The sequence below is a fragment of the Lepidothrix coronata genome, unplaced genomic scaffold (assembly GCF_001604755.1).
Source record: "Lepidothrix coronata isolate B3197 unplaced genomic scaffold, Lepidothrix_coronata-1.0 Scaffold126, whole genome shotgun sequence".
NCBI lineage: Eukaryota > Metazoa > Chordata > Aves > Passeriformes > Pipridae > Lepidothrix > Lepidothrix coronata.
Window position 1 is genome coordinate 1169062 of NW_016690306.1, and position 11695 is coordinate 1180756.

At 42.1% G+C, this 11695-nt stretch overlaps 1 protein-coding gene across 3 annotated transcripts in view; it reads right to left on the reverse strand.

Annotated features, from left to right (window-relative positions):
- Positions 1 to 11237, reverse strand: part of TAF2 (TATA-box binding protein associated factor 2) — a 66196-nt gene extending 54959 nt beyond the window's left edge. The window contains exons 1-3 of one of the 3 annotated variants that reach the window (XM_017826437.1): positions 10807 to 11237; positions 8589 to 8643; positions 7628 to 7788 (exon numbers count right to left, since the gene is read on the reverse strand). In XM_017826437.1, coding sequence (XP_017681926.1) covers positions 7628 to 7788; positions 8589 to 8643; positions 10807 to 10859 — 269 coding nt within the window. In that variant the 5' untranslated portion in view covers positions 10860 to 11237. Of the gene's footprint in view, positions 1 to 7627; positions 7789 to 8588; positions 8644 to 10806 lie in introns of those variants that run through there. The other 2 variants (XM_017826438.1, XM_017826439.1) reach the window with 2 other exon arrangements.
- Between the last annotated feature and the right edge of the window lie 458 nt (positions 11238 to 11695).

Here is an 11695-nt window from a genome sequence, read left to right on the forward strand (position 1 = left end):
GTAGTTCTGGCATACAGTGGCAATGTCATTGAACAACCAATTCAGCATTACAGACTGCAGCCCAACTCTTGGGTACGTGTGCACCCACATGATGTACTTTTACAGCCAACTTCTCTACCTGGGCAGCGATGTCCTGCCACAATTCAGCAGCCCAGATGGGTTTCCCTCTGGAATGCCAATTGGCCTTTTTCCATCAGTCCAGCCACCCTCACAGAGCATTTGCTACAGTCCATGGGTCACAGTTAGAGGTAAAGCACTGACCATTTTGCTTGTTCAGCAATATCTAAAGCCAGCTGGACAGCTTTCAGCTCTGCAACCTGACTTGATCTGCCTTGTCTCCCAATAGCTTTTGTGACCTGCCATGTAGGACTCCATAGGGCAGCTTTCCATTTTTGATGTAGAGCTACAATACAGCAAGAAACATGAGTAAGGAGCATGTCACTTTTCATTTTCTGGTAGCTGATTATATGGTGGGGCCTCCTCAGCACGTGCCACCTTTTCCTCCTCCTCTGATGGTAGTCCAAACTTTTCACCTTCAGACCAGGCCAGTTTGTGATGACTTCCAAGATCCTGGGGAGATTGAGATTTCCTATTCCAGCTCACTGTGTGACCAGAGCGATCTTACTCCACGTAGCACCAGTGGCATGATGTGAGGAAAGGACTTTCCCTTTGAACATCCAGCCCAGCACTTGCAGTCAAGGTGCCAGGAGGAGCTGTGGTTCAGTGCCAGTCGCTTCTGAAGCAGCTCAAACCCCTTCCTAAGCTACCAGGATTTCTTTTTCAGTTGGGGTGTAACAGGCCTCAGATCCATCGTACCCCCAACTCCAGAACCCCAGCGGTTATCCTCAAGTCTCCCCGGCTGCAGTGCAGAGCATGTTCTTCTTCTGTCCTGTCCTGACTGGCCCAAGGGCTACTACATGAACAATCTCCTGTTTAATTTGTTCAAAAGCTTGTTGTTGTTCAGGGCCCCACTTAAATCATTCTTCTTCCAGGTCACTTGAGAGAGAGGGTTTACAACCTCACCATAATCTGGAATATGCATTCTCCAAAAACCCACAGCACCCAGGAAAGCCTGTGTTTCGTTCTTACCACTCAGTAGGGACATAGATAGCACTTTGTTAACCATGTCCATTAGAATCTGACAACATCCATCTTGCCATTTTACTCCTAAAATCTGAATTTCCTGGGTAGGTCCCTTGACCTTACTTTGTTTTGTGGCAAAACCAGCTTTCAGGAGGATCTGGATTCTCTTCTCCCCTTTCTCAAAAACTTCCTCTGCTGTGTTGCCCCATTCAAGGATGTCATCAAAGTACTGCAAGTGTTCTGGAGCCTCATGCTTTTCCAGTGCAGCCTGAATCAATACATGACAAATAGTGGGGCTGTTTCTATCCCTGGGGCAGTCGGTTCCAGGTGTACTGCACTCCCCTCCTGGTAAAGGCAAACTGTGGCCTGTGCTTTGCTGCTAAAGGAATGGAGAATGCATTGACAATATTGATGGTGGCACAACTTTGCTGTCCTGGACTCCAGTTCATACTGAAGTTCCAGCATGTCCAGCAGAGCGGCATTCCATGGTGGTGTGACTTTGTTCAGGCCATGATAGTCTCCTGTCAGTCTCCACTCTCCACTGGGCTTACACATTGGCCATATACAACTGTTAAAGGGCGGGAGAGTCTTGCTGACACTCCCTGGCTCTCCAGTTCACAGATCATGTCATGCATGGGGGTCACAGAGTCCTAGTTGGTGCAGTGCTGTTGACAGTACACTACTGTGGTACCAATCAGTACCTGTTGTTCTTTGACCCTCAGGAGTCCCACAGCAGAAGGGTCCTCTAGAGACCAGGCAAGGTATTCAGCTCTCTAATTTCTTCTGCCCTGAGGTAATCTATGCCAAGGATGCACAGGGCCTCTGGGCCAGTCAAATGTGGTGTTTTTGCCATTCATTCCCAGTCGGGTTCACTTCAGCTTCCAATACAGTCAGCTGTTGGGATCCCCCTGTCACCCCAAAAGTAGAGATGGATTCTGCCCCTTCATGGCATCAGAGTGCATTGTGTGCTGGTGTCAACTAAAGCCTTATACTCTTGTGGGTCTGATGTGCTCTACTAGATCCTCCTTGAGAGAATGCCTTTCCCTCATGTTTGACAGGAGTCGCCTCCAGAGGCTGAGTTTCTGTCCTCTTCCCAATCTCCTTGTCAATGCCCACATCCCAGGACAAGGATCTCAGTTGCTTGGCTTCACTACCATCCAGTTTCATATAGTGGGCCACGATATTCCAGCATTGGAGCAGCCAGGTCACCAGAGGCTCAGCCAACTGGCAGCTAAAATCATTTCTCAGAGCTCACAGCTCACCCGGCAATAGGGATCAGGCGATTATCTCTGGCCCTGCCTCTTCCTCCTATTCTGAGGGCCCTATTTCCTCTTCATCCCTCACTAAGCAAACGGATTTTGTCTTGGATTCCTTCTTCTGTATAGGGGCGAATGCTAGCAGCATTGGTTGTTCCTCTGGCTCAGCTGCAGTTTGAGTGGCCACAGTGCCTGTTGGTCTGCTTTCCTTAACGTCCTTAATATCCAGAGGAAATCAAAATTCTCAAAAGCTGTTGTAACAGGCCTGAAGGAGAAAAAGGGGGTGAAAAGCTGGGGGAAAATCCTCCTCCCCTGTTCTCCCCACAGACTGGTTACAGTTATTAATAGACTCCCAAAGGCAGCACCTAAGGGTGCTCTCCTACCTGAGGGTAGGAGAGCAACACTGCATACACATCTGAAATGATCCTCACTGCCCTTGATGTTATCATGTCATAAGCTGATATCACACAGTACATCAACAGAGCAATCCTGATCCCTCTCCCGCTCTGAAAAAGAGCACCGTGATGGGCACATAGTGCATATATGGAAACATATACAGGGTTAGGTACCTGCCCAACATTAGGGACCAAATAAGGCTGTTGAGGTTTAGGAATGGCATTCCCCTATTTAGTGTTCCCACAGAAATACTCCAAACCACGCGGATCACTCCCCCCTCTCCCTTCAATGGAAGAGCAATATACTGAAAATAGCAAGATAAGAAAACAAACAGTAAAAGCAACAATACTAAGGACAGAGGGTACAAGAAAGAGGCAAACGATTCACACAGAAACCCCCCCAACAACAGACAATACCCTTCCTACGCTGCACTGACCCTGCAGGAAGTCCTTCACCCATCCCTGGAAAATGATGTGAGGTGGTATAGAATAACCTCCGGGTCCTAGACACAACCCCTCCTGGCTACTGCAAAAATTAACCCTGTCCTGGCTGGAACCAGGACACTTCATTTATTTCTAATGAAGTCTATCATAAATTTACAATTAGACAAGCATCCAAGCAGTGGAAATGAAGGTTACTTACTGCACTAAAGCAACACATGCTCAGTCCATGAAAAACGGAAATTCTTCTATTTTGTGCAAAGACTAAAGGCTTGACCACTGACTTCTCAGAAGAACAAATATTGCAAGATAGACATGTCCTGAAGGCTACCACATTGCGCTCTCTCACAGCTTACTGCTGCTTGTAACTAGAGCAACAGTGAAGACCAAGAATATCAAAACGTCTTCATATTTTTAATCTTTAAAAACTACAGGCTTCCAGCTGCAAAAAAGGCAAATGAACATGCAATGCAACAGGAAAGCATTATGTGCACATTAGCTAGCTATGCAAAAACATAGCTTCCTTTACACAGAAGTAACAACAAAATGCAATAGCTTCTCAGCCCGGCATCCTAGTTATGCCACAAACACGTGAAGCACATAACCAGGCACCAGCAGGATCATCACAAACCTCGCTTACCACAGATCAAACCACTGCATCAAAACTCTGAACTTTTGTTGCACCTATTTAATAATTTACAATCTCACCCATGAGATTAAGAAAAAACAGATTTAAATAAATAGGGCTGAGATACAAGCAGTTGTCTCAGTATTGAAAATACACACTGTGGGATTTCTACATCTTATAGCCCAGAAAAAACAAATCTACTTCCTTTATATTAACAGAATCAAGAAAGCAACAATTTACAAGGAAAAGAAAGAAGATAAGTAGGACAGCTGTAACACTAAACAACAGCAGCCCTAAAACATGACCTGAAGAGACGTTCTTCAACACTGTTTTCAGTCTTTGCAAGACTTCAAACTCTTCCTGAAAAGCACAGGCAAAGATGGGATTCTCTGCCACCTTGTGTATACACGGGAAAGTAGTGTGAATAGTTTCATACCTCACTGCACTACTCAGGTGTTCGCTCAGTCAGGGAGAAAGTGACTGCGTTATCTAAGTTCATCCATCTATTCTGATAAGAAAAAGCCATGTTGTCCTGAAGCCCCCAAAAGAAATTACAAGATCGAAGTCTGACTTTATTTCTAGATAAGCCTCTAAAAGCTCATTCACTTGTTACCTGAAACTATGGTTTGGGACTGACAGATAAACTGGCAATGGCATTAAAGCTGAAAATATATCTAACGCACTAATTAACAGTTTCTAACGTTTCCTACAAATTTTAGTGATTTTTAATTACCTTTTTAGGAAAGGATATTCAAAAGTGACAATATACAAGACTGAAAAAAATTGTTTCCCCTCCTGCTACACTGAATATGTGAAACAACAGAGATCGTGTGTCAATGATTTTTGCAGCAATAGATGATAAAACCCGGAAGTATTATTTGAACTGAAAACAAGATGAATATTTAAATTCAGAACACACAGGTGATCTGACATCTCACCCAAGAAGTAGCAAAGAATATCATGGTGAGGCAGAAACAACTGCGTAGATAAAGCTCTTTTAATCTCCAATTTCTCAACCCTTTTTAAACTGTTTTTTGCATGCCAAAATTTGCACAACATAAACAACAAACCATTTCTCTTAACTTTCATCTCCTATCAGCAAACATAATCTCTCAAGTCAGAGATGCTGTAGCAAGTCTTCTAATCTTTACTCCACACAGAATTTTTCATTTTTAATGGAATTCTGATTCTAAATAAGGGAGTAAGAAGTCTTTAAATTATCTTAACTTTGATAAAAAAGTAGGAAAGGGTACATTAAATTAACTTTTCTACATACTTATGCCCCAGATCAGATATTAGGAAAAAATTTCTTCACAGAAAGGGTTGTAAAGCATTGGAACAGACTGTCCAGGGAAGTGGTGGAGTCATCATTCCTGGAAGTGTTCAGAAAACATGTGGACATGGCACATGGTTTAATGGTGAACATGATGGTGTGCTGGGTTGACAGTTGGACTTGATGATCTTACAGGTCTTATCCAACTTTAACACTTTTAAGATTTTATGCATTCTTTTAGAAAACAACATCTACGAAACTAAAACCATCATCCAAAAAAAAAGAGAAAATACTTGTATACAAAACCTTGTAACTTGAACTTATTTCATACTTGCTACACACAACAGGAAAGAGTAAAAAATAATTTGAAAACAAATTATTTTAAATAAACAGGTTGCCAAGAACCCTCTTAACTCCATGTTTACTAATTCAACAGACTACTGAGGAAAACTATGCAAAAGGTAACTGTCTCTGTAACATTAGAGGCAAAACATCATGTCTAATCTGTGTCCTGTTCAAAATAACTGCTGCAGCCTAGTTCAGCTGCAAGGGCACAAAGGCCATCATCACTAAACTTGCCGTAACAAACGAGAACTTGGAAGAGCTGACCAGATGATTAAAAACTACTACAAACCACTGCTGTTTCTAGAAGCAGTTCTTTGTAATGAATGGCAGAGGAAATCCACTGATGATTTTGAGATCCTAATTCTTGAGAGTTTTTAGATTTCTAGCACTTCTGTTTGCAATCCTGCCTTAAGAGCAGAGATGCTATATTTAATTACCCAATTTTGACCAGGTATTTCAATTGAAAAATGCATGTTTCACCTAATACTTTGTAACCTATGTTGCCTTTGACTTCTGAGATAGAGAAAGACGCATACAAATTTTTTGTTATGAATATTTGGTGACCTCTGTCTTTCATAACTATGAATAACACAGGAGGTATGAAATACAGAGATTTTCTATTAAGTTTGAATAGTTTGAACAGAAAAACTCTGCACAAAATTATAGAATTATCTCTCCTGATCCCTTTCTTAACATAATGGATTGCTCACTCTGATAATTTTAAATTATGCTTCTTTCTCACATCTGCCAGAAGTTATGCAGGATTCCAGTTATTACTGAATCACAGAATGGCTGAGGTTGGAACCTCTGGAGGTCTCTGGTCCAGTCCCTCAGCTCAAGCAGGGCCACTGACAGCCCGTTGCTCAGAAGCATGTCCAGATGACTTGTGAGTATTTCCAAAGATGGAGCCCCCACAATCTCTCTGGGGTTGCAGTGCTCAGTCACCCTCACAGTAAAGAAGTGTTTTCGGATGTTCAGAGGGAACCTCCTGTATTTCAGTTTGTGCCCACTACCTCTGGTCCTGTCAGTGGACACAAGTTACAATACATGAAATTCTATCAGAAAACAGGAAAATGTGTTTTACTGTGAGGGTCATCAATACTGGAGCAGGTTGCCTGGAGAGATTGCAGGGATTCCACCCTTGAAGATACTCAAAACCCAACTGGACACAGCCCCGTGCAACCTGCTATAATTGACCCTGCGTGAGCAGGGGAGTTGGACTGGCTGTCAGTAAGTCTCTTCCAACCTAAAGGTCTCTGTGATTTCATATCAACTGCTGTTAAATATGTACAACACTTTCACCACAAGTTCTTTAACAATTCAGCAAATTGTAAATTCAGTGAAAAGAAGGTGTGAGAACATGAACATAAGTTTCAATAAATCAAAAGAGAATACTTTGGGAAAACATTTGCCCATCGTGCTTCTCTTACAAAAAAATCAGAGACGAGATTTTTTACTGAAGTCCCTTCCCATATTTGTTCCCCAAAACTTGTGGGACAATTCATGTTTTTAAATTTGCTCTTCGATATCAGCTGGTAAATAAATTTGAAACTTTTCTTTCAAATTTCAAAGTGAGTTCAGGTAACGTGCTAGGACTTATACTCTTACCTACCACAAGAAACAATGGAAGTTTGATTCCATAGGAAAGACCAAAAGCTTTACTTCTAGCACTTCATAACAATTTAGAAGCCCTGCAATGAGGATTCTGAATTTTTGACATACCGAGCAATAGCAACAACAACAAAAATATCAAGTCACAAAACAAGTAGAATTACAGAATTAATAGACTCGAGTGGTTCACTATCAGGACTCAAAAGAAAATTCATAGGTCTGATAAGCAACTCAGTGTCCCATGTAAATGAACACTGTATTTGCAAACTGAATTATTGAAGCTCTTGTATAAGTGATGAATAAAGGAATACAGAGTGTCTGTCACAAACAAATAGTTTAAATGCAATGACTTTTTCCCCATAAAGTACTTTTTAAAGAAGTGTTTGATTCTTTTTCAAAACAATACAAAGGTATGTTAGTGAAAGAAATTCTAAAGAAGAAAAATTATTGCCAGAATACTTCCCCAAAATTAGGTCACCATACCAAAAGTCACCATTAGGAAATTACCAGGTAAAACTTGAGAGTAAAATAAAATAAAAATGCTTAAGAGCAACAGAAAACACTAAATCTGCAGAGTTTTAAACACACCACTTACTGCTTTGACTCATGGTGACAAACCTCCAGCGTTGGATCATTATAGATGAAAGCTGCTTCTAAATCGTTGACTCTCACTCTGTAAATCCGGCACTGTTTGCTGTTCAGCTTGATTCTGTTCAGGTTTGCAACCGTGGGAAATATTGTCAGTTCCACATAACCCTATGAAAACACAAAACAAACCTTCTGTAAAATCTTTATCAACTCACAAAATAGGGAGATATAAAAGAATTCTTATTAGCACAATTCAAAGATCATCGGTATAAAGATGTTTATTTTAAAAGGAAACTGGTTTGCCCTTTTAGACATGTAGATTGTCTTCCACGCTATTTAACAGGTGAATTTTCCCACATGTGAAACAAAACAAAACAAAACAAAAAAACTGAACATGACTGACAATCATGTTTCTTTTACCGGAAATAATCTGCCTCTATTGACTAGATTTCAAGTTCTTAGCATCACTATATTTATCATCACTATGATTTAGGCTTTGGTATCTGAGCTTTAGACAATTTCTAAAATCTAAGCAGAATCCATTTAAGCAGATGTCTAAATTCACAAAGACCCTCCATGACTTCAGGCCTGAAATCATCAGTCTCTTCAAAGGCCCAGTGAACTCACATATAGGCTAAAAAACTCTACACACCTATCTCTAACATCAGCTAACACTGCATGAACATCAATTTTGAACTGTAAATTGCTCTGTAATACTACTTGCAATGCAGTGGCCTTCATTTAGACACCTTTTTTGTACAGAGATTAAAGTGTTCACAATTAGAAGGTATTTTATTTGATGTATGTCAAGGAATGACAGACTTATGAGAGGCATCAGATTAGAAAATATAACATATGAAGAGTCTGAACAACGTAATTAGCTTGTGTGTGCAGTTGTTTCCTCTAAAAGCATGAATAAAACCCAGATGTTTAATTTCTACTTTCACATTTTATTAAGAAATACTTACTACAACAGACTTTCTCTGAAAATTTATGTTGTTGATACAAACCACCTGATGAGTTGTACTGGAAGAAAAGAAAAATTTAAAATAAGTAAGTTTTGCATAAACGCCAGCATTTAAAGTAATACTTTAACCCAGTTTAAAAAAAATAAGAGAGCTATACAGGATATAAGTATATATAGATAAATATTGCATATAAAATATACTTATATAAGGAAAATTAATGGTTGTCTAAATCGCTTACATGGTCTAAACCAAATAATGAATAGAAGTTGCAAGAAAGTTGTAATAAAATCAAACATAGTATCATACCATTATGAGTATTACCAGGAAGATTACAGAAGATAGCAACATCGGTTTTGAACATCACTTATCTATACGTAAAAATAAAGCAGTACCAATGGCACAGTGTCAAGGCCTAACATTGCAGTGATATACAGTATCAAAAATGGTATGTAGCCATTGCAATCAGAGACCTGTGAAAAATTTATCTGATGAGCTGACTCTCACACACAATTTATGTAAGCAGGTATTATACATTAAAAGATATAGCATGTGCTTTTACAATAAACATGCCATAAGAATCGTGTCTTGCTGAATATACCACCTAAGGAGTCTTTCTGCTGTGCCTTTTGCAATCAGATATGTCTATCTCGCATTGGCCTCATGAGCCACCAGCGTGCTTGTAACAAATGTGGATAGAGCCTTCCTAAACCTTCGTTCACGAAGCCTAACCATGATGATGCCATAAGAACTTATTATTTAAAATAATGGTTATATATTAATCAAGACTGGTATTAAAGTACTGTAATTCACGACTCAAGATACTATCTTGCAATAATTCAACTTTTATAACATATCACACATAATATGCACATACTCACGTATCCTGTACCTTAAAAGGGGATATTGCTTCAGCTGAGATCAAGTATGACAAAAATTCCTACAAGAGAATAACACCTAAAAACCGACTCAGACATTACCTACATTTAATTGTATTAAAGTACAAAGATCAGTGTTTACAGAGCCATAGTGCTGTCTACTCTCTTATACGGATCCAAATCATGGGTCATCTACCGCCACCACCTGCGTCTCCTAGAGTGCTTCCATCAACACTGTCTCCACACAATCCTAAACATCCACTGGTCAGATTATGTGACCAATACATCTGTTCTAGAGCAAGCAGCAGTCACAAGTATTGAGGCCATGTTGATGAGAACACAGCAGCGATGGGCAGGGCACGTCTCCAGGATGAAGGACCACCCCTCCTTAAGATCCTGCTTTATGGTGAACTTGCCACTGGCTGCCGCATGAGAGGAGCCCCAAAGAGAAGATACAAGGACTCCCTAAAACAACATCTCAGCCTTGGCCATATTGATCAACACAACTGGTCTACTCTGGCCTCCAATCAGGAGGTCTGGAGACACACTATCTTTATCGCTGCTGATGCTTTTGAGAAAGCACGCAGGATCACCCTTGAGGAGAAAAGACAACGCAGAAAGAATTGTGCCTTACAGAATACACCATCTAAGGAGTCTTTCTGCTGTGCCTTTTGCAACCGGACGTGCCTATCTCGTATTGGCCTTTTTAGCCACCAATGCACTTGTAACAAACGTGGGTAGTGCCCTTCCCAAATCTTCGTTCGCAAAGCCTAGCCATGATGATGATGATGATGATGATGATGATGATATAATTGTATATAATGATTCTACTTAGAAATACATTTGTGTTACAGATTTATAAAGAATTCAAGGGGGTATAGAGAGAAATATATAAAGACCAACTGGAATCCACCACCAATTGCTTTGCAGCTTGGTTACAACCAAAATAGTGAATGTAAAAATGACAATTTGCTTAACAAAGCTGCTTGCTGCAAAGGCAAATATTTTTTTATACATAAAAAAGCCCTTAAGTGAAAAGGATTTGACACAGCCGTAAGAATGGAACATGGTAGTATGATCTGTAGTACTGACACTGTGTGGAAAATCTCCAAGGTCTGAAGAGCATAATGTAAATATCTTCAAAAGATAAGACTGCATGGTTGACAGACTCACTCCATGGGTAAATCCATTTACACAGTAAAACATAAACCTGCAACACACGTTTTCTGAATGCAAGAACACAAACAATAGCTCCAACCTTCTCAGGTAAATCATTACTGATCGGCCTGTTTCAGTGTGCACTGGTTTCAAGTACAGCAACTTAAAAAAAAATGGATACTTATAATTTATATGGTCTTGGGCTCTCAAATCCTTTGTCTCCTTTCTTCCTATTCATTCTGAACCGCAGCACTCAACACACACTGCTGACCGTCAGACTGGCACCAGCACCATCCTCGTTCAATGGGTCCTTCGACTCTTCCCCGAGTCACGTCGTATTTGATCACTCATCTCCTCAGCGGACCCGTGACCCCCAGCAGTCAGGAATCTTCAGCTCGGCTGAGCACCATCGTTACACCAACAGCAATCGGTGTCTGCACATAACCTTCTGTCAGTGCACACGCAGGGCGTCCGATACCAGTCCAGAGCCGCTTCCTCTCCGCAGGAACTGCGGAAACCGATCGGCTCGGCGGGCAGTGGAGGCGGGAGCTACGGAATCGGGATGGCACGGGGGTCCGCGCTCCCGGGAGCGCCGGCTGGGGCAGCGCCGCCCACGGAGAGCAGGAGGAGCGCTGCGGAGGTCGGGCGGGCCGGGTGGGGCCGGACCGGGCTCGGGGCAGGGTCGGCCCCGCGGGTCTCTCCCTCAGCAGTGCGGCCGCCGCGTCCCTGCCGCGCGCTGCCCCTCAACAGCCGCCGCCATCTTGGCAGTCACCTCCGACCTCGGCGGGTCAGGGGTCACGGCCCGATTCACGGAGCTTTACTGTTTTAAGGCTGGAAAAGTCTTTTGGAGTGTTGCTTTTTATAGAAGGGCGGAGCAATGACGGCCAGAGGAAAAGGGAAAAAAAAAAAGGAAATAACCCCCCAAAATGATCCGAAAGCCGCGTAAGGCGCCGGGCCGTGTCCCCGTGCGCAGGCGCGCAGAGGCCGCGGCGCGCACGCGCGCGCCCCCTGGGGCGGGGCCTCGGTGCGGCGGGAAGGGGGCGGGGGGCGGTGGTGCCGCGGGAACGGGGGGAC